General features: G+C 46.0%; 1 protein-coding gene across 4 annotated transcripts in view; it reads right to left on the minus strand.

Annotated features, from left to right (window-relative positions):
* Positions 1-1,406: 1,406 nt before the first annotated feature.
* LOC113835883 (protein FAM78B) overlaps positions 1,407-23,572 on the minus strand; it is an 81,830-nt gene continuing 59,664 nt past the window's right edge. For 2 of the 4 annotated variants that reach the window (XM_027417106.2, XM_035445232.1), the window contains one exon: positions 1,407-4,353. In XM_027417106.2, coding sequence (XP_027272907.1) covers positions 3,831-4,353 — 523 coding nt within the window. In that variant the 3' untranslated portion in view covers positions 1,407-3,830. The remainder of the gene's footprint in view (positions 4,354-23,572) is intronic. The other 2 variants (XM_035445231.1, XM_027417105.2) reach the window with 1 other exon arrangement.

Raw genomic sequence — 23,572 nt, forward strand, 5'->3', positions numbered from 1 at the left:
CCAGGGAACAGCTTTCCTTACTCCATTAATTACAAGTGACAGCCACCTCCCCCACACCACAGTCCCTGACAGGCATTTTTCTTGGCCAACCTCCCTGGGGATTACAAGGCTCTTTGAGGAAGAAAACAGCTTTCATTCTCTCATTTTTAATGACTCCACTTGGTAGGTAGGGGAGGACTACATGACTGTGCAGGTGACAGTGACCTGCCTTCTCCTTTTCTTTCTTCTCCTTTGTGCTAAGGAGTAAACTAAGGGACAGCACCATACAGAGGGAGAAAATGGGGGTTTGAGTCAAAAAGGCCCAGTTTGAATCCCGGCTCTTGGTATTTTTTTGTTTGTGTTCCTGTGGATATATCATTTAACCTCTTTGGTCTCAATTCGCTATTTGTAAAATGTGGACAATAACACCAACACCGCCACCACCACCACCACCACCACCATTGAATGACCCTTCTTATAAGATGAACTGTGGACGAGAAAACGCATGTGGAGGCCTTTTGTAAAATCTTTTACAAATCATTGCTATTTTATTTTACTATGCAGAGTTGTGTTTTAGACCAGGATTTTGGCCTTTGAGGTATTTGTTGCAGGGGTGGGGGTGGAATCCAAAATGATTCATTGGAAGGAAAGCAGAAAGGGGACCAGCCTCCAGCCTCCGATGTGTTGTGGACTACAGCAATGACCTGAGGATATGGTATGCATACAGCAGAGAACAAAGATTAAGGGTTTAGTATCAAAACAGCTGTCACAGACAGAAAGCAATCTGGAATGTTCATTTTTTCAACATTGTAATGAAAGGGTTCTGGACCCAATTGTTTTTCATTTCTAGGCTAATTGATTTGTGGGTGAATGATTCTGGGACAATGACAGTGTTTCTGGCTGGAGACAAGGGAAGACCCCAGGTCCCAGGTAATGTGCCTGTATTGTAAGCTGGGATCTGGGAGACTCGGGCCTTCTCTTGGCCTGTGCTGATTAGGTTTGTGATCCTGAATAGATGACCTAATTAAAATGGGTCTCAATTTCCTTGGAGATCATGGACTAGAAGATCTCAAAGGTGACCTCATTTAAGATCTGATGAAATGTTGTTTCAAATACAAGAGGTTAAAGCTGTTGTGCCACTAAGAAACCTATACAGAACCCAGATATAGTCTGGAGACCACCACACTAACACCAAAGACACAGAATGAGCCCCCTTTGAAACTGATGTCTGGCAACAGACCATCTGTTCTCAAGGGAATGCAGGCCGATGGGAAGATGTAGGTGACCCTAGCAGAGATCTCAAGGTTAATTCTTGCCCGTAAGAGAGCCCTTTGCTTGACAATATCCTGACTAAGCTAAAAGGCAATGATCCACAGATATCGAGAAAGGGAGTCATCTCCTTGTAAAACAATGATAACTTTAACATAATTGGCTACTGGGAAATTGAGTGTTCTGCCAGATTGACTTCAAACTGAGAGAGAGAGAGAGTTTACAGAAGTAACAAGTGACAATGGTAATGCATATTTGCATAGTGCTTTTACCTTTTATAAGCCCTTTCCCATATTTTTTCATTATAACATTTCCCAGAAAATCACCTGGGGGTAATTTATTTTAAAAATCTGGAGTGATTCTTCTTAAGGAGGAATAAGTCTAGGTAAGCAAATGCTGCACCTTCTTTGTAAGTATAGACAGCTCTTTGAAAAGTTATATTTTATGGAAATATAATTGTGTGAGTCATATCTTAATGTTCTAGGGACATTTAAAGACTGAAACCTTGCACAGGATTTTTAATATAAACTCTTTCTTATTCATCTGTTGTTACAATTTTAGATGTTAAAAAAATCAGGTTTTCTTAAAGTGGTTTGCATTCCAAGATCAGCATCCACCGTCCCAAATCTCATGAAAGTGGCATCTAATTCAACGAGGGAGAGATTGGTGTTTCTGATGTCAGCATGGAAAATAAGCAGCTTTACTCTTCAGCCTGTAGCTCTCTGAGGTCAGCTCTGCCATGAAAAAGTAGGGAAGCATGGGGAAGGGACAGGGGAATCCAAAAGTAATAGCTGAATTATTTCTAAACAGAATTATTTCCAGATAGAGTTTGTGCAAATCACCAATGGGCATTGATGCATTGTTAGAAATGTCTTGCCATTAGTAACTAGTCTATGAAAGAGAAGCTGATGATTGGGGTGTGAAGTTAGTGCTATATAATTATGAGTAGCATCCTCTGGGGCAAGAGCATGAAAGAAATTAGACTGCAGTGCATTTAAAGAAAAAAGCAATGAGCAAGCCTCCGGGGTTAGCATTCTCTGTCCCCAAACTCTGGCAGATTTGGAGACAATGACAGGATCTGTATAATGGCTCCAGACTTGGCATCTCTCATCTCTGAAATTAGTCTTGAAGAATTTACTTATTCAATGTACCACATTGTGAGAATTCTGTAGTTCGTTTGCACGGGGAGTTTCTGAACAAGGAAGGATCTATCTCACAATCTTCACTATTAAGAATAACAAGGAAAACTCTCTTTTTTGTGTGTGGGGAGGATGATTTAGGAAAGGATTGGAAATCTGTAAATACTGGAAACCTTTCAGAGAGTCTTACACTGCCTGACTAAAGGACATTTGGCTTCCCACCTTTCTTGGCTGGGTCTCAGCAACACAAGTTTGTTCAAGGTAAGTGCTCAGATTTTCACTAAACAAGTAGGAAGAATTTTCATCCTACGGCTGAACAAGCAGTTAAAGTTGAATTTTTATAAGTATAGCTGACGTTAACCTATGTGGACTTACAGTGTGTGTACTATGTGTGTTTAAAGGCCATTGATGAATATTCAGGCACTACTGGCAAGACTAGCTGCTATTATCTCTGAATACACAAGTGCATGCACAGATGTGTGCATTTCCCGAGCCCAAACAATTCAGAGACTAAGACTTGAAAGTATTGTTCTCGTTTGTTGAGATGTTCCCGAAGCCCTACATGAATGGGTGGCTATACATCTTTGTAAATTGAGGGTTGGTGAGGAATCTGTAGCTGTAAACGAAGTCACAGATTGAGTCACTAAAATCTCAGGAGGGACCCAGTGCCATCGTTACTACAGAAAAAACGGGAACTACATGTCCAATACCGTGACTGACAACACTTAGAATGAGCCCTCTCTTTGGAAAGAGGGGAGTGGATGGAAGCAGTGTGGCTCCACCAGGGTTGCTGACATCAGCACTTTGGACAGTTCCCAGGACAGTTCTCACTCAGGGCAAAGGGCTCACACCACCACCACCTTTCCAGTTTAAGTGTTCCTCTCGTTCCAGTGGGTGTGTCGACAATCTGATCATCAACTAATAACTGATATTAATCTGCAGCAACAACTTCGTCTTCTCTCTCCCCATCACCCAGTATCTTTCACCCAACTCCCCAACACCCTCCAGTCACACACATGGGGACTGTCTTACGAACACCTGGTGTGGATGTTTCCACTCGGGCTTCTAATTGGTTGGGAAGCAGCATCCGCCACAGGCACTGTTTAGTTTCATTTACATCCCCTGCATCTCACAGGAAAGAAATGGTCAATAGTTCAAATAAAAGAATCATCCCGGTCAGCTGCAAAATATGGCTACTTGCATGGTAATCACAGCAAGTCTGTCAAATCAGTGATTTCTTTATTCCTAAGAAGAAGGGGCTTTTCCTAAGGGATATGGTTCTACCACCCAAGGAGCAGCTGTACTCTTCACAAGTAGCTGCAGAGGCTGGCAAACCAAGAGGTCTGCTTTGGCTCAGAAACTCAGTTTGGCTCCTGCCACCCCTGGCAACCCCACTGCGTGTCTCAATGGCATGTGTTCCACACACAGTTGGGCAGTCTGCTTCTACTTAGGAGGTATCACAACCAGAGGTGGCCCCCGCTTGGGCCTCCACATGAGGACCTGGGCATCGTTGGCATTGGGCTTCACTAGTGCGTTAGGGGGGATGGGTTCCATCCGGCTCAGAATCCGGGGCTGCTCCTGCTGAGTCCTGCCCACGAGCCGGGCCCGCTGCCCCAACAGCTGCAGGGGGTCCACTTCAATGTCCACTCTCATCCTCCACTTGATGGTCTGCAGAATGATCTTCTCCTTTGTGGTGGTGTTCATGGCCACCAGCCAGGTGGTAAAACTTTGGTCCCTCTTGATTCTTGTGAGAAGTGGCACGTTGCTGTCACTCACTGGCACTGCCCATGTCACACTGGGGTAAAAGTTATCATTCATGCTGACGGAGAACCTGGAGATCTTGTTGGTGGGGCCAACCAGGGTCACAGTTTCTGTAGTGTTCCCGTACCAGGGGTAGCTCACCCCATCTGAGTCACTGATGGCTTTTACTCTCCCTTCCCTCAAGTCAGGCAGTTCCCAGCTTGACCTGGCAAAACAAAAGGGATACACAAGAAAAGGCTGAATGATTTTTTTTTTAATTGGACAGGTGCCCACCACTTAACTAACACAGTCAAGTTGGGAAAAATGGGAAGTTGGGAGGGGGAATTTAGATAAAAAATTTCTATGTTAGGCTGTATCAGGACTAAATGAGAAAAAAAATCACAATGAAACACAGTGCCAAAATAAGTTAAATAAAAGCCTAGCTGACCCAATGGAAAACATGCCAAAAGAAACAGTGATGAGACCACAAATAGCTGTCAACTCATTGGAATGATGGCGACGAGCAGTTAAGAAGTAACCCATGACAGGATGCACCTTTTTGGGGAAGAATATGTTTCAATAAGGTTTGACCTCTGGAAGAGGTGATATAAAATTTAATGTACTTGGAAGTGTGTAACAGAAGGAAAGGAAAAGAGGGGTAAAAGAAGTGAAATTCAACATTATATTAATTTCTTAGAAAAGCCACAGTAGTAGAATTTCTATTCTACATTGTATCTTTAAATTCTACCATTAAACCAAACCAGCACTCAGAAAACACAGAAAAAGAAAAGCTGTGATGGAGTACCAGTCACTTTTCCACTAAAGCGAAAATGCTTTGTGGAAATGCTGTAGGCTGGCTCGCATGCTCCCTCACACACTGCTCTCCCCTTGGCTTAGTGTCCTGGCTGGAATCTTCATCACCTTGTTTGTGACCTTGGCATTCTGAATGCTCTCTACTCTTCCTGTCCATCTCCCATCCTTGGACAGAATGATAGGGCAGAACATGTTCTTAGTCCATGTACCTCCTTCCAGAGGATGTTGCGTATAATGACGATAATGGTCATGACTGATAGTTACGGAGCACTTACCCCGCCCCAACCACTGTGGTAAGTACTCTGCTATCGCAGCTCATGTCCAGAAGATACCATGCTATTATAACTGGACTTTTTTTCTATTTTTTTCACACGAGAGGCTTAAAATATTGGTATGTATCAAGTGTCCTACAGATTCTCAGAGGTTAAGGTTAGATTGTTTTACTCCAGAGTCTATGATTTTGACCATTGTATCTTACTGCTTCCAAGTATCCATACATGGTAATGGGAGAAGCCATTGTAAAGGGAACTTATGCTGTACAATGATCTAACCAACAGCCCTTAGCACGGTCATGGGGAAATTGAATGGAGCCTAATAGGGACATTCTACATATTTCTACCCCTGGAACCAGGAATGAAAGCAATGCTTGGTAACGATGCCTATAATTCAATAATTAAAGAGTGGTGAATTTTCCATTTATTAGCTAAGAGGGGTGGTGGCCTTGTTTGATATAAAGTTCTTCCCCTTCAAAGATGACAGAAGATCCTGAAGGCCTTATCCAAATGGTAGAAAAGGGAGTTACATGCTCAAGCTGCTACCGATAATGTCTCAGCATCCCCTGCTAGGGAGCATGAAAACACTTAACTGCTGCTTCTGGCCACCCCCATGGTACTTTCTATGCCAGTCATCCCATCACAAGTGAAGGGAGGGCTGGACTGCCTGGGGGAGGGGAGCCTACAGCTGCAAGAGGCTTTTCTCTTGTCTTCATGCCCTTGATAACTGTTGAGAATAATTGTAGTGTATTATGGTTGGCAGAAGCTAAGTAACAGAAAACTGACCTGATACAAAGTCAGAGTGCTCATCTTACTATGAATGCTGGTGTACTGTGCTGGGCGGAGCTCCCAGATCATGCTGTAGCTGTTGTCCTTCCTTCCTTCCTTCCTTCCTTCCTTCCTTCCTTCCTTCCTTCCTTCCTTCCACCTGCCCTCCCTCTCTTTTTGAGACAGAGTCTCTCTCTATAGCCCTGGCTGGCTTGGAATGTGCTATATAGACCAGGTTGGCTTTGAACTCAGAGATCTGTGTGCTTCTGACTCCCCAGATGCTGGATTTAAAAATATTCATCCTAAAAAAAATTCACCACTATGCCTAGCACCCCCCCACAGATTATAATATTTTCTTCTTTCTTTCCTCTAAACCCTCCCATATATCTCTCCTGGTTCTCCTTGAAATTCATGGCCTCTTTTAAAAATCAACTGTTACTACACACACACACACACACACACACACACACACACACACACACACACACACATATTCATAAATACATATATAAATATACATATATTGCCACTTCTTACTGTATAGAAAGGAGTGCATGTTGTTTGAGTGTAATATAATTATGTATGCCATTGTGGTAGAGAACCAATTGGCTAATCTGCTTTCTGGGTTCATGAAATGACCACATTGAAGTCACTGTGCACCAACTAAGGAGCCAAGTCAATGTCTATCATTGGACATTGTTTCCAAACCTCAGTTTTTATTTTGATTCGTGGCCAAGCACTCTGACACTTTCTGAGTAGCCAGAGGACAGGCCTTCCCAGCAGTGCTAGGTCAGGCTTGCTCCCCTGCCCTTCTCACAGCCAATTGTGCTGTGTCTAGTCTGGAGAATTCTGTTTCCAGTCAATGCATTCCTTGCTTCACTACAGTTCAAGTGGATTCACTCCTTGTTCCACTGCAACGCTGAGCTTTTCAGGACTAGGTATCTTGATGATCAATCCAATTCCTTTGTCCATAGCTGAGTTACCATCCACATTTTGCCGTCATCTTGCTGCCCAGAGACAAGGGCAGAGACCTGAGCCCACGCTCTAGAAGGTCAGTCTGGTTGGGAGATAATAAAACTTAGTTTGGTTCCAGGTTTTCTCATGAATGGAGATGGTGTAATGAGGAGCACAAGCATGCCTGTCTCAGAAATGAAGGAAGAGAATTGTCTCATAGGATGCAGAGAGCTGTCTCACAGGATGCTCTGGAATGCATCAATATCCTAAGCTTCTTAGGTACCACATCCCAGCAAGGATGGATCAGGCTGAGTGTAGTCTTGTGTTTGTGACCTTAGCTAGCTACATATCTGTCTTGTTGTGGCTTCTGTTTTAGAGCTGCTTGAGTTCAAAGCAGGATCTCTCCCACAGCCCCATGGAACCAGTATCTACATTATGGAGAGGCGGCTTAATTTAGTAAATAACAAAATTCATTATGACTTAAGTCTAGTGAAAGGGGAATGGCTTTCTATCAGAAAATTATCATATTTTTATTTCTTCTATGAAAATTAGATATTTATTTCCAGGCAGTGGCTTGAAAGAGCTTTGCCTATAAAATGTTTAACTGGTTTATGTAGATGAGGTGTCACTGGCAATGGTTTTCAGAGAGGTCCTTGCGAAGCTCCAACAACGGTAGCCTGGAGTCCCTTGGTGGCTGATAAGAGGACTTTTGTGATCAGAAGGCACCTCAGATTCCTCAAAGTCCAAACAGAACTCCCCATCTCCACCTTAGAGCTGGACCTTTCCCTCTCTGCCGCATCCAACCTTTTAGGTCAGAAGTGAGGGCCACATTTGAGTCTTCCCACCCCTCACAAGGCCACTACAGCCACTACACATCACCTTGTGACTTTTGACTTACAAATCATGTGTGGATTTATTTCTTTTTCTCTACCCACCCCTCACTGCTTTCATTTAATCCAAGCCTTTAGCATCTCCTAAACGGTGTCCTGTCATGACCCCCCAACTGGCCTCTGCATTCAAAGCCGGCTTCCCTCCACTTCATCTTGTAGGCTGCACAAGTTCTCAAACTTGTTGGCTCTATGCATAAAATGCTTCTATGAGTCCTTTACAGGGAAATCACCGGGTCACTCACAGGATAAAATGTGAGTTCTTCACTGGCACAGACCTGGCTCACTGTGATCTGTCCTCTCTGCCCCCATGTACCACGCTGTTCTTTCCCTCCCTCCTTAGCTCTTGCTCATCCTTTGCTCACACTGCTTATCTTCCTAATAAAACTCCACTATATCTAACCACTCGCCCTTTGGGAATCATCAGAAGCCACAACAGGAAGACCAATATTTCCACCAACCTATGGGTGTGTTCAGATTGATGAGTGCTGGATTATATCTTAACTTTTAGTTTTATGCCTCTTTCTTGATTAGATGTCAATGTCCTTGGAATTATGACTTACTTTTGAATCAGTATCTAGTACATAGCTGGCACACAGCTAACATTTATTATTTCTTGGATGGATCCACCCCTGATTATATGAGCACCACAAACTGGATTCAGTCTGTTTAACACACACACACACACACACACACACACACACACACACACACACACACACACAATGAAGTTAGGAGGAAGAGTGGGAAGGGAGGAGTGGATCTGGGAGGAATTAGGTCCAGGAGGGAGTAGAAAGGGTGAATACAATCAAAATACATTGTATGCACTTCAAAGAATTAATAAACTATATTTTGAAACCTTAATATTTCTCAAAGGACTAAATATTGTGTTGGAGCTCATGCCTTTCAGTGTGGGGTTTGACAGAACTTGTGCACAACAGAGTCTGTTACCACAGCTCTACACTTTATGTATTTGCTCACTCCCAAAACCCTAACATCTATTATTCATTTAGAATCTATTATTAGGATAGCTGCACACCTTGCACTGAATGTTATTTGTCTTCGGGGGAGGCAAGCCACATTTCAAATGAGTGAATTAGTAAGCACAAATGTATTTCAGAGACTATTTTTGCCAGCACATAGCAAACATATGAAAATGAGTAGCACAAACTCCCAAGTGCTACTGGCTCCGGATGTGTAGAGATCCACAAAGGCAAGAGCTGGGGTGGGGGCGCCCTGCAGAGGAAATGGGTTATGGGCGATAAAGACAGAGCTTCTCAGCTGGGAGGTTTCATCAAAGGCCAAAGTAACATCAAGCATGAGAAGGAATGCCCAGGAAGCAGATGGGTTGACTTGGGGAAGTGAATGTAGGCAAGAGTGAGAATGAAGTGGTGGTCTTGGCTTGATGGGTGTCTTTGGCATTCAGACATCATCTTAGAGGTGGAGGGATTTGCAATGGAGGCTCCTGGGCCAGCCATGGTCAGGTTCAAAGGAGAACTTGCTTGTTGGAGGGAGAGAGGGCAAGGATGAACAGAAACTTTTGCAACACTGTAGTTAATAGATACTGATTTTTTTTTTAGGTTTTGTTTGTTTGTTTTGAAAGTCTCATGCAATCCAGGCTAGATGACAATGAGTTGCATGTGAGCTGAGGATATTCCAAAACTGTGGATCGCCCTGCTTCCACTCCTGTCCCAAGTGTTTGGATTACACATGCTTACTATCACTGAACCTGGCTTACAGAATCCTTAATGGGACCTTTGCCCAGGCTGGTGGCAAAGGAAGCATCACATCAAAAAGCTACTACCAAGGTAGACTCTCCGAGCTTTGGGGGCCGATCGAATAGTGCAGATACAAGAAGGGATACAGCCAAAGTGTCACTCAGCTGAGCCAAGCATGCGTATGTTTATAGCGCTCACAGAGGAAACATGCTTGTGGTCTGCTTTTGACATCCTATCCTCATCCTTGAGCTCACTCGTAATGGGGTTTCAGGCTTTAAAGCTCCTGACTTCTTCTAGGAAGAGTGAGACACGGCCATGCTTGCTGTGCCCTTTGCTCAGAATACAGTGCCAGGGACATGGTGTATCTGTGACACTCTTTGTTTCCTGCCTAACTTACTTCTCTTTCCTGGGCTTCTTTGCTGGTTTTGTTGCACCTCTTAACAGTTTAGCTTTGGAAGGCTTGATCGTTTGTTCCTTTCCATCTCTTTACAGTTTCTTAAGACCTAGCTGACTTCAGGCAAGCCATTCTGTCAGCCTCAGGCTCCTCATGTGTAAAATGGGAAGAAAAACAGCTCTGGGCATTCCCTTTATCTGAGAGTTATTGCAAGAATAAAACAAAGTGTTGGTGTATGAGCAAATGCTTTGTAAAGTGTACCATTCCCTGCCAATATTAGTTATTATCTCACTCTCTGCTTCCCACCACAACCTTTCTCTTCACTGTGATAAACAGTGTTTTCATTTTAAACAATCAGCCATTGACCCAAAAGCTCACAGCTAATGCACCCGCCAATGGGCCTAATAATGAAAACATCGATTATTGCAACCTTTGTGCTTTTTGCCTCTCTTTTAGGAAGTAAATCTCAACCCCATAGCTCCTGCCGAACAACCCATTCAAATGAGCTCTCTCTGAGTGAAGGCTCAGGTGCACTCTGACCTGGCCAGTGTCCCTAGTACGAACAAGGGACTGGATATAGCAGCCCTTCTGAGAAGGGCCACTCTATACTTCCTAATCCTGGGAGGCAGGGGTTGGGGGCTGGGTGATAGTGTTGGACAGGAAACTTGTTCAAAGTCATTCAGCTAGGGAGGGTCTGAACTGTATGGAAAAACAGAGGTCTGATTCTATATCATCTTTGGTCTCACATTGCTTCCTTGGTGTTACATGATGGCCCTGGACTCCTGAGGAGTGACAGCAGTAGTCAGTCATGCATGACCTTGTCTCATACACGCTGCTATAACTATATTAGCATTAAAATATCAGAAATTCCTGTACAACTACTAGCTAGTCATTCCTCCTCCTCATAGCTCCTTCACCCCAGGCTTACCTAAGCCTCCTCAGGTAACTCATCAACTTCAAGGGTTAATACAGGCAGAGCGGAGGACTGCCACCATCCTGTTCTCCCTGTGGGGCTGATATCAGCTCTGACAACATCACCCCATCCTAGCTGACTGTAACATCCTCACCACTAGTACTGTGCTGAGAGTTTGTGGTCTAGCCGCCGAAGTGAGCCTGCTCTTTAAAGGGATACCAGCTGCCAAGGTAATTGTGCTGAACTTAGTCGGGGCAGGTGGAGCTCAGACCTCCACTCTTAATCTCAATGGTGGAGCCTAAGGAATTACCATTCTAGAGAAGAGAGTGGCACCTACTCAGAGAACTCAAGCTTTTCTATACCCTGTGCTGAAGAGGGGGAGACATGCTTCCTGCCCAGGAGCCCCAGGCTCTGTAGTACCTCTCCCTTCAAACTCCACCCTGACAGGATCTGGCCAGTCCTTGTTAGGTTTCTGAAGGAGTGGCGTGGAGCAGGTGAGGGCTTGAGTCAGGGCAGAGACAGAGGGGCTATGGTGGTGGCGGCGGCGGTGGTGGCGGTGGGGATCCAGGCCAAGGCCCTGTGTGTCTCCTGATGAGTCACAAATCCCACTGCCTCTGAGCAGTCACACTCAGTTTCTCAGCCACCAGTTTCCAGCCCTGGCCCTGGTCCTGGCCCATGTCCCAGTTGATGGTTTGCACCATGATTGCAGAGTAAGTTTTAAAATTAGGCTTTCCCTCATTCTGCATTGTTTATGTCAGACTCTGAGAAGCCTGTAAACACCATCCACCCACCTCCTGTTCTGCTTCCCTCCTTTCTGACCACATCCGTTTCTCTTTGGCACACAGACAGACATTTTTCTCTCCCTTTTATTGCAGAGAAGAAAACTTCCCATGTTTTCCAAGATTCCACAGTCCTGGCAGGGGCCTCATGTTTAAATGGAGGCTTCTCTCATTTCCCACCCTCATGTTCGGTTTCTCTAGTACCATGACACCTTGGATGTGCTCATACCCTTCAGTATATGGAGGTCATCTGTCCCACCTGGGACTCAGCAGTCTCTGCTGACTTCTCTACTTGACAGCCCTCAGGTCAGTGGCCAGTTTTCTGGGTCATGTCTGAGGATGGTTTGCCTCTCGTTCCATTTATAAGCGTCCTGGAGCAAAGCACCCCTTCTTCTCATCGACCACACAAGCCAGCAGCCTGGCACACAGAAGGGTGCTTAGTCATGCCTGCAGGGCAATGTCGCAGACCACAGGCCACACAACAAGCGCGTTTGGTTTCTTAAATGCACAAAGCCCAGTGGCAGGCAAGAAGCGTTTCTTCCCCAATCCTCAAGGAGCTCAGAGCCTATGGGGTGATGATGGACCAAACACTCTTTCAAAGAACTAGAGTACTGATCATGCATAGGCTCTGTGTGCATCAAGAGGAAACAGTGGTTACTGCATTACAAGTGCTTACTAACATGTATATTGCTCTTTTCAAACTAGTGGTGGTGACTAGCTGTGGCCTCAGAGTCCTGAAAGGGAACTTCCCCTTATGAAGATGGAATTGGAGTATTTCACTTTCACCCAGAGAGGGCAAAAGGAGGGTAAACAAACACTTTAATTATCATTCAGTAGGGATGCCGGAATAGAGAAATGACCTAGTCAGTGACAACACCAACAACACCAAGGAAACACCAAGGAAACACATTTCTCTCTCTCTCTCTCTCTCTCTCTCTCTCTCTCTCTCTCTCTCTCTCTCTCTCTCTCTCTCTCTCTCACACACACACACACACACACCACAAACATCTCACAAGGGAAAGGTTACTATCCTAAAACTACCAGTTCAGGCTGTTGTTCATTTCCTTCTGAGAGACTCTTGGGTGCAGACTCCGTGGCAGGCTCTTTTGCACCTAATTTTCTCACACATTCAACCAAGAGGGTAGAGTACACACCTGAATAGATAAGTCTTGGGCTAGCTCCTCTGTACTTTGGTCTTTGTGCTGACAGAGTTGGGTTCTGAGGACCATAAGGGCAGAAGCTGTGGCTTCAAATAAAGACATGAGGCGTCTGTTTCCAAGAGATAAGGTGGTCATCTCATAAAATAAGATTCCATACAACTGGTTCTCCTGGGCTCTCGGGCCTCTGGGGCTCAGGGGTATGTCCCTGGGCCCAGGTGTCTAGTCACTGTCCTCTCCAGGCTTCTGATTCTTTCCTCGTTTCTGGGACTGTCTGCAGCTGAGATGCTGTGGATTTCTCCAGGTGGTGGATAGAGGTCCCTCTCCTGCCTGCACACTACCTGGATCCCCAAGCTTTTCCTAGAGTCCCTGCCAAAATCTAGAATTCCATAGCTCCTAACTGTGACACTCAGCCTCTTTGAATTTCCTTTTTTTTTTTTTTTTTTTTGTGCCTTGTCATCAACTGGGAGGAGATGTGGCTCTTTATTTGCTTTTACAATATCCAAGTAGGATTCCTAGTATGAAATCTTCTAGTGGGTCCTTACAAGTGGACACTGTGGGGTCTCCCCATTCACCCCACTGTAGTCTGCTGACACAGTCTGGGCCTTTAATCTCATTGCTAGCTGCAGCACAGTATATCTACTGCATAACTATCTACAAAGATATGGCTAGATATTTGTGGCTGAATGAAAAGAGTGCCAGCCATCTGTTGGTGACCATGGACAGTGAGAATGGTTAGATGAGGGCCCTGGGCAGCCCTTGGGTGAAGGAAAACCATTCTGTCTGTCAAGCCTTGATATCCGGACCTAAACTTGTGTTAATTTTAAAAGCTGAGGTCAGAACAGGTTTCTTCAGATTAGTTGGATCAGAAGTCCTTGTCATTTTTTCCCATCTGAATAAGGAGAACAAATCTTCAAGGCCAAGAACATACTAATGAAGACACAGTTGTCAATTCTCCAGGATGCGAAGGGAGTCGTTAGACATTTATCTCCCCCAGTGAACAAAGCAGAGCAGTGTCCTCGGCCCCCAGGTGGCAGCAGGTGAGCAGGGCACCACCAGGTCAGGACAGTGTTTTCACCCTTCTGCTTCAGTGGAGCATCAGTGATCCAGGGGGAAGTGACCATGACCAGAACATGCTCACTGTCACCACATTTAAACCAGCTCCTCTGACCATAGCCACAGGAGGCTCACAGATCCCCTAGCTGCTCCATAACATGGGGGAAGAGGGCTGATGTCCCTTTGTACTCCTGACAACCCCCCTCAGCCAGCCCTAGGAAGGGACAAGAGGGGTCAAGGATGCACTAAGAGACATTTGTTTCTAGGGCAAATAAATGGGGAAAGGATGGACAAAAAGTCTGACGGACCAGAATAGAGCCTGATGAACCCTAGTTCTGGGTCCCTAAGCCAAGGGTGGCCCAGAGAAGGGACAAGATCTGAGGATCTGGGGATGGAGCAGTCTGGGCTGAGGCTCCTTGGCCTCAGTGGTCTAGCAAACTTCCAAAGTCTGGAAGCCAAGAAATGAATTCAAAGTCAGAGAAATCTATTCATTGGCACAAGAACAAGGCCAAGGGAACCACAGAGCTAAATAGCTGTGGTGACTAAGTGGAGATGATCAGGGCAGACAGAGGGTGGGGACCCTCAAAAGTCAGGTATTATGATATTGCCACTACTGATATTTCCTGGAGGCTACTGTGTGCCAAGCATTAGACTAAATGGTCCACACGGCAACCTTTCAGCTGGCATGTTGTTTGTTTTCTTTCACAAGGGGGCTGAAGCTCAGGCAAATCGCTCAATAATGTCACAAAGCAAGGGTGTTGCAGAGCTGGGAGGAGCCTGGCACTGACTCAGCATCCCCTCGTGCACACTGTACCAAATGCTGTCACAGCCAATATAGGTCTGGGTCCTCTAACCTTATTCTTTCCCCCATCCCCAAAGCACTGGTTCTCTTCACTGGTAACATTAGAGCTGAGCCATGTTCCCCAGGGAGGCCAGGGTACCAGAGGACCAGGGCTCAGCCAGTGCAACTGGGAACATTTACTTGTTTCACTGGTACCAAAGGGGGGAAGATGGAAAGTGTTCCAGTTCTGGCCAAATGGCACCCAGGAGGGAAGGAAGGGTGTGGGGAGGGGCCAGGTTCATGGATGCTGAACCGCGGAGGCAGGCAGGCATGGTTAAACAGAAGGATGGAGGTAGGGGTGGTCTAGTGAGATTCCAAAAGCAGGCTTTATTGTTTTCATTAACTTTCCACTTGGTGTTCTCAGCATGCGGCATTTCACTGCCTGCTGGGCAGGGCCGCAGATGTGAGGGGTTTCCAGCTGCAGTTCAGCCTGGGCAGGAACTACTAGGGTGCCCACAGCTGTGCATGCCCTGATGACTGACGTGTGGAAATGTCCTACCAGCACACAGAGTGGGTACATGTCTACAGTGGGCAGATGTGGGGGCCACACGGACATACACACAGGGGCAGAGGAATTCACAAGGCAAACTCTAAACTATGATGGGGAGGGAGACTGCAGGATTTCTCAGGGTGCTTAACAGACACCACACGCGGCATGTTCAGAGGGGAGGCTCTGGCAGCTATTGTGGGTTCAAATGGCTCATGCACTTGCTCTCACTTAATCTACAGTGACACCCTACGTGGCTACTTTAGCACCATCCCCATTTTGCAAAGGAGGAAACAGGGCCTTAGAGAGCTCGCCTGACATCCAGGATGATAGCCAGAGTTGGTTATGGTGGCGGCATCCTCATTCATGCAATTGCAAAGTGCCCAGGGAGGGAAACAGCATTCCTTAAGACCCACTATCCTTCACCCACTGCACCGTGGTGGGTGTTGACTCCACAGTGCTGGTGGAGGAGGCATAGCTGGCCTTGTCTTGCAAATGCTGTAGCTTGGATGGAGGGGCATCAAGTAACTTTTGTCCACTGGCTCAGCTGTGTCAGACTTAGATCCACAAGGGCACCTCCCACGTGACCGATTCAGCTTTCAGTTTCTACAAGTTGCATTATTTATCCGAGTCCTCCCATCCACTATGTATGTGGATCGATCGGCTCAGCCCTTTAACAAGCAATTATTTAAGCCCTATGTGTCTAAGGCGTATTGGAGAGGGACACAAAGATGCCTATGGCCCGATTCCTGGCAGGCATAGGTCCTATATCATTGACCACAGTGAACAGATGAATGAGAGGAGTGCTAGGAAGGCCAGAGGAGGTTGTGGGTGCCAGGCATAGCAGGCTACATCAGTGTGCTGCTTCCCTGCTTGGCTCCCTAGGCAGTGGTTAGAGGTAGGCATCTCTCAGTAAGAGCCAGCTTGCAGGTTCTCTGAACCCATTCTGCTCAGGCTGGTTGTTCCTTTCCTTCAAAGGCTCAGGGCACTGGCTTTTGTCCCTGGATGGATCATCTCTGCTCTGGTGATTCTGGTGTCCCTGTGAGAGCCAGCAGGGGAGCCAGCATGTAACACAGGCCTCCGGAACCTCACTCTTCAAATGTTAAATTGAAATCAGGAGCGCCTTCAGTGGGGGGCCCTTCAAGCTGCTGAGGGAATTTTAGGGACACCAGCACACCTGCAAGGAGATTTTCTCTACTCATGTCTTCCCTGGGGACTGTGTGCAGACCCTTCTGGGTGGGGCAGAAACAAGGCAAGCTTTGGAATCAGTTCTTGGTCTGTGTCTGGCCTGTTACTCAGCTGCACAGCTTTGTCACGGAGGCTCTGTCAGTGTCCTAAGAGGAAAACAGGATAGCAATGTCCTCTTGACACAGGGCACCGTGTGGCACATCTAAGTGTTAGATTACGCGTGTAGTTCTCAGGCTTTATCAAGTGGTGCCCAGCTGCGGACAGGCCATTGCCACCACTTGATTCTTTCTTATGGGCTTCCTGTCTTCCCATCTTCCCGGTCATCCTAGGGTGGGAGACAGAGGGAGTGACAAAGTGCTAATCTGAAATCTGGGTTGTGCTGGGCTGGTGGCCTTCCTGGTGTACATCTCCTGAAAGATTTCTCATTGTCACTACAGCACAACACAAACCCTTAATTTGTTCCCCAGAGACCTGCACAATCTAGTTTCTGAAAACACCCCTGGCTTCATCTCATTTCACTCTCAGCCACTAGCTTCCCATACAGTTCTTATACAAGCCGATCTCTGCCCCAGGGCCTTAGCGTGTGCTCTGAGAGAAGTCCCCCTTTCCCTGTCATTTAATTGGTTAACTCTGTGTAATCCATGGGTAAGTGTGAACTGAAGTGTTGAGAATCACCGCCTCTGGGACACCTTCCTTGATCCACCTACTTCTATCTTCCCACACTGAACTAAATTAGGTCTCTTTTAGAACTCCGTATTTTCCTGATTCATGCACCTTAATGTCATTCTTAGTTACATAGTGTAGTATAAATATGCCCATTTATAGTTTAATGTCCATTTCCTCTGGGGGAAATATGGCAGAGACCAGTGGGGAGGCAGTGGTTACAGTGAGGAAGGGCAGCAAGGTAGGGCAGGCAAGGACGGCAGGGGCTTGGAGGGATTGACAGCTCAGCTACAGCAAGAAGCCCAAGGGTGGGCTGTGTGCATGTAAGGCTTCGGGGTACAGCTATGAAGCTGCTGTGTTGTGAGATTCCGAGAAGAACTCTGAGCAATGCTGAAATGCAGGACAGTCAGTGTTTCCTGGGAATTCAGGAACAGGCAGGAAGTAGAAGGCACCATGGAGGGGTCTGACGTCATCTCTATGGGATGGCTGGTTCTGCATCGCAGTTGTTTGAAAGGATTGGAACCTCAGCAGTCCCCATTGGACTCAGGAGGAGAGAGAGCTGTCTGGGGGAGATAGGACTCTGCTAACAGCAGGGTATGGGGGTGCAGGGTTCATAGCCTCCTTCCTTTTGGAGTCGGCAGCCCTTAGCTAGACTACTAAGATCCCACTCCTGCTGTCCAGGAGCCACACACCAAAACCCTCGTTCTCCTGGCAGCAATTACAAAGTTGAACAGCAGAGGCAGGGGAGGACGGAAAGCCAAACCGGAAGCAGATAATTGCTGACTGCAGAAGCAGCTGGTTAAAATGAAAGAGTTCATACCCACGTTAGTTATATAAAGCCCCTCTCATCCTTCCCTGAGTCCGGTAGTTCTCCTCAATGTCCACTCTAGCTAGGATCCTGAATTCTGGTGTGGGTGGAAAGATACCAATATAAAAGTTGAAAAACAGAGAGCCCTCTTACACACACACACACACACACACACACACACACACACACACACACACACACACACACACCACTTTTTAGGTCTCCTGTGTACACAACCAGAAGTGATTACTCTATATTCTCCAGGCTAGCGCCATCAAGGCCATCTGCTTTTCTTACTGATAGATGAGCCTGCAACTCTGGACAGGCAGAGCAATGCTGCACCCCTGAAAGCAATCCCTTATTCAGCATGAGTACAGGCTGAAAGGTGCAAGGGCAGCAGGGCAGGAGGTGTCATGAAGCCAGTACTCGAATGCCAATGTAGTAAGAGTCATTTAAGATCAAAGGTTGCCAAACCCTTCTTTGGCTACAACCAATTCTATGGGAGAGAATACAGCCCCAGTCAAAATGAGCAATACAGAAAAGCACTTCAGAGAGAGGGTTCATTTGACACCAGCTCACTGATTCTTGATCACCTACAATGGGCTTGGCATCTTGTGTATGTGAGGGACACGAAGACTCATGAGACAGTGTCCCTGTTCTTAGGGAGATTCTCCCTTATCTGGAGAGCAAAGGCTTAGGGAAATCACATAAACACAATGTGGGTCACTTGGAGACAGAGGTATCAGGGTGGATCAGCAGCAAAAGGGCCTGGGCAGTTGGAAGGGCAGGATGTCTGTGACAATCACCACAGTCAGTGTTGACCAAGAGCTCACACTGCACAGGCACTGCCCATACATCTTCAAACAGGGTTCACAGGAGGAACTTTCACAGAGGCCCTACAATGTCTGTACTGCCATTACACCTATTTCTAGAGGGGAGGGGTTTGGGGAGGTAAGGGCACCAGCCTTGGACAACAGACAATTTGAAGACAGTCTGACTGGCTCCTGAGCAAACCTTGAATGAGGAATGAGAAGAGACAAGAGCAATGTGAGTGTTTCTTGCTTGGTGTAGGCAGAGAGAAAGGGTAAAAGAGCTTTCTGTATTAACTGAACATAAATTAGGTTCAAGAAGGAAAGAAGAATGGGCAGAGTGGGAAATAGCGGCGTGGCAATGCCCCAGACTGGCTGGCTGGGTGGTCCAGAAGGTGCATCCAAGCATAAATCTTTTGGGGTTCCGCCATCTTTCCTGCTATGTAGATGCTTCCCCACCCCTCCACTTGGTGACTGAATGAATGCAAAAGGAACTCAAAGCAGACACTCACTTGAACATTTCATAAAACCTTCCCCATTTTCACAATAAGCCCATGAAGTAGCTATTATGTTCTCAATCTAATAGAAGAAGAAAACAAAGCTCAGAAAGTTGAGGATTTTCCCTTTAAGTTCAACAGTTCGTAAGTGATGGTGACAAGGCTTGAACATGTATGTATGTTCTGGTGTGCTTTCCACTGAACCCTCTTGATTTTCACTGAGTTAAGACCACAGAGAACCTGGAAACTGTGGTCTGAACGGCGGAGCCATCACTATTTTCTGCAGAACAAAAGGAGTAGATACCTGATGTGTTTGAGTCTATCTTCCAAAGAATTTTCCAGACCTTGGCTCACAAGGACATAGGTCCAAACTGCCTGTAATACATTTGGTAAATACCAGCCAGAAATAATTAGCTAATATTAGTTGTCTGAGCCAATCCAGGCAAGCACTGATGTACAGAGTGAAAGGCTATGGAAAAGTGTCCCACGGAGAGTGAGCCATCCTGGCCTGGCCAGTGTGTACCTGAACCCTCAGTCCCAACTCACGTTCTCAGTTGCCTTTTTTCATCAAAGGCTTCTTCAAAGTCCTCTGGGCCAGGGCTCTCATCATCCTGCTCCCACAGCAAGGTCGTCCCTTGCTCTTCTGTTCTAGAGACTCCTTCACCTTAGATCCATTTTGGTTCTCTGTCTACTCTCTAGTTATGCCTTCCTTAAATCTGTTCCCATCATCTAGAATACAGACTCTGATCCTTGGTTACTCTGCATGCCTGTGATGCAAGCCATTCTTGCCTACCTACAACTCCAACCTTGACCCTTGGGGCTCCAGGGTATGGGCTCTCCACCTTTCCAGAATGAATTCTGCAATGCACCACAACTCTTACTCCCAATCATTTCCAACATTCTCTCTTAAATTTTGTGACATCTGACCAGCTACTATTATTCTGTATTGATATGATAAGAATAAGAGTTTTAAGAAATGTTATTCTAATACACAGTTTAAAGTGTTATTATCTATTTATGTGTATGTATGTGAGTTTGTGAATGTGCCCATGGAGGCCAGGGAAGTTTTGGCTCCCGGAAACTGGAGTTCCAAGCAGTTATGAGCTGTCTGGTGTGGGTGTTGGGAATCAGGCCTTCTATGAGAACAGTATGTGTTCTTAACCACTGAGCAACTTTGCCAGCCCATAATGTATATTTTTGATGAATGAAGGACTAATCTTATTTCATCCTTTTAAGAATTTTGATTATCCAGTATTACAGACAAGCACCTCAGATCTTGGAGATACTGTATGCTACTAAGTGGTCAGGTTGGACTACACTTGGTTCTGAGTTCCAAATATGTGTTTTTCAAATGTGTTTGTAAACTCAGTAACAGTAAAGGGTATGTGAAGGAACAATTCAATATACACAAACACCATTTCTTAAAAAAGGAGCATGGGGAAGAGCAACACTTCAATGTAATATGTAAATGAGCACACATTCATTTCTCCTGTTTTATATTTTTCTTAATTTATATTAGTTCTTTGAGAATGTCATACGATGCATTTTGATGATACTCTCTCTTCTCCCAGCTCCTCCCAGATCCACCCCCTTCCTTACTCACTCAACTTTGTGTCCCTTTCTTTTTTAATCCATCATGTATAATTTGTGCTGATTACATACTCTTGAAAGTGTGGCCTTTCACTGGCGCATGGTTGACCTACTGAGGGCCACACCATTAGAATATTATATTTAGAGGCTGGGATAGGGCATGGCTCTGTGGTACAGTACTTGCCTAGCATGTCTGTGAGGTCCTGGGTTTGATTCTCAGCACACACACACACACACACACACACACACACACACACACACAAATCAACAAATAAAAATAAAAAAGGATTAAATCTCCTCCCTCTTCCTTTCCATCTGCTTTCCCAAAGTGGAGCATGTCTGTTTGTAGAACTGTCCAGAACAGGTATTAGGCAAATTTGGTAGGATTACATGGACAAGTTGTGCCTTAACTATGGGCATGCAACTATGGTTGTGCATGGCATGAGGAAAATGTGGTGGCCTTAAATTCTCATTTCCAAACATCTGTTTCAAGTGCCTGCTCTTCCCACGGCTTTTAGAAAGACACAGGGGCAGGTAGCAGTCTTGTTTCCTTTATTTCATTTTTTTCTGAGCTAAAGGAGGTAGACAGAGCCCTAACATGTTTGACCCTCCGTGACCCATAGCTCAAAGGCCCCCATTTGAAGGCTTTCTATAACATAAAACATCCTTCTATCCCTTCCTACACTTAAAGGCTCTAAGAGACCGAACCTGTGCTAAATTAATGGAGGACAAATCCACTGGAGAAAAAGTGTGTCAAAGCAATTCTTGGCAGGATAAAAGAGTCCCGATCAGCAGAGGCTTCTCAGGGGCTGTGAATGGCAGTCAAGCAGTCACGTGGGACGCGCTCTTTATTGTATTTTAAAAGAAGGTGACAAAATTAGCAGGTGTAGACTGGGCACTGGGGGAAAGGCAAGTATTGATTTATTTTTTATAGTTTTATTTTTTAGGGAAGATTTGAGTTGTTTCTCAATATTCCCTCACTGGTGGGGATGATCCAGGGCTACCATGAAGGGAACTTAGTTCACACAGGGGTATGGGAAGACCTGGAGAGGGCACCTGTGTGTGGTGTTAGTTCATGTCTTATGGAGCCAGAGGGGGCAGAAAGTGGGGCAGAGGGGCTTATCTCAAACATTAAGAGTCCAGTGCCATCCCAGAGAGAAGCCATCTTGTGGTGATATTTTGTTTATGATCTAACAAATAAAGCTTGCTGAAGATCAGAGGGCAAAGCTAGCCACACTAGTTAGCCATAGAGACCAGGCAGTGGTGGTACACACCTCTAATCCCAGGACTTGGAAGGCAGAGGCAGAGGGATCTCTGTTAGTTCAAGGCCACCCTGGGCTACACAAATTTGATCCGGTCTAAAAGAGAAACAGAGCTTGTGCAAAGGTGATCTCAGAGCTTGGAATCCCACACCTTTAATCCCCCCACTAGAGAGGAATCTAAGGCAGGAGGAGACAGGAGCTCAGTGCAGTCTGAGGTTTGGTGGAGACAGATGCAGTCTGGAGATGCAGTCTGAGGACAGGATCCCCCCTTCGGACTGAGCACCGGTAGAGGTGAGAACTCTCTAGTGGATGCCGCTTTGCTTCTCTGATCTTCAGTTTTAACCCCAATATCTGTCTCTGGGTTTTTATTATTAATACCGACTAGAATCCCTACTACACCATCTGGGTAGGCCTATGCTTAGGATGCCCAAGCTCACAGGCCAGAAGGAAATGGTGTCAAGTGAAGGGCAGGGGAAGGTAGGCAGGGATGATGACCACCACGTGGGCTCCAACAGAGAGGGGAGCTGCAGTCCAGAGAAAAAGATATAAGCAGGTGGCCATCACTCTGCACGGGGACAGGCATGCAGGTTGTGCCCTGTACTTGTACAGAAATAGGCTCTGTGCTATGGTGTGATTCTCCTCAGGCTGTGTGCCTGCGATGCCGACCCCTGCACCCTGGCAGAGTGTCATAGCGTGCATTTTCCAATCCAGGTGGACCCAGAACTGCCCTTGGCCATGCTGCATTTTGTTGAAGTCAGTCTACGAGTTATGCTGTCATGTTTTGTCAGGGAAGGTTTTTCTCAAGACTGATAGTGCAAGACTGTTTTTCTCAAGACTGAGGTGGGTTGTGTCTTAACTTTTTTTTTTTTTTTTTGCAGTGAATATTTTGAACTTGCATTAATGCCCCTGAGAATCAGAATGGCCATATATTCTGGAGGGACTGCTGAGAGGAGCAGGAGAGAGTGTGTGTGTGTGTGGGGGGGGTGAGGGAGCAGTGAGATTGAGCCATGGCCACCCTCACTAGCATTACAGCAGCAGTGAGGTCAACAGCTCCATTCAGTGCCTTGGCTGGAAGGAGCATCTTACATACACACAGCCCCTCACTTCGATCCTGACAACAGCGCTTTTGCATAGTGGGATGGATCAGATCTATTTCCTGTGCAGACAGATCCTACTTACAAAGCATCCTTACAAACTAGGATGCTTTGACTTTATGGTGGTACAAAAGCGATCAGCATTCAGTGGAGACTAAACTTGGAATTCTATCCTTCCTGGGCTAGTGATCCATGAATGATGCTTTCACAATGCCAGGCTGGGCAGTGACAGTGAGCAACCACAAGGGTAAACGCCTGACCATCTCAGGTGTACCGTGCTGCTGAGCTGTGGTGCTCAGTAGGTGAGATGTATTAAGTGCTTTTTAGGAAACTTATGGTAAACTCGGAATGGCTTTATCAGAGGGCGGAGAAGATGGCTCATTTGGTAGCTTGCCATTGGACCTGAGTTTGGATCCCCAGCACCCAAGAAAGAGCTGGCATGGTGCATGCACCTGTAACCTTAGTGACATTCTAGCTCGATCAGCAAGCTTTGGA

The sequence above is a fragment of the Cricetulus griseus genome, chromosome 5 (assembly GCF_003668045.3).
Source record: "Cricetulus griseus strain 17A/GY chromosome 5, alternate assembly CriGri-PICRH-1.0, whole genome shotgun sequence".
In the NCBI taxonomy this organism is placed as follows: Eukaryota; Metazoa; Chordata; class Mammalia; order Rodentia; family Cricetidae; genus Cricetulus; species Cricetulus griseus.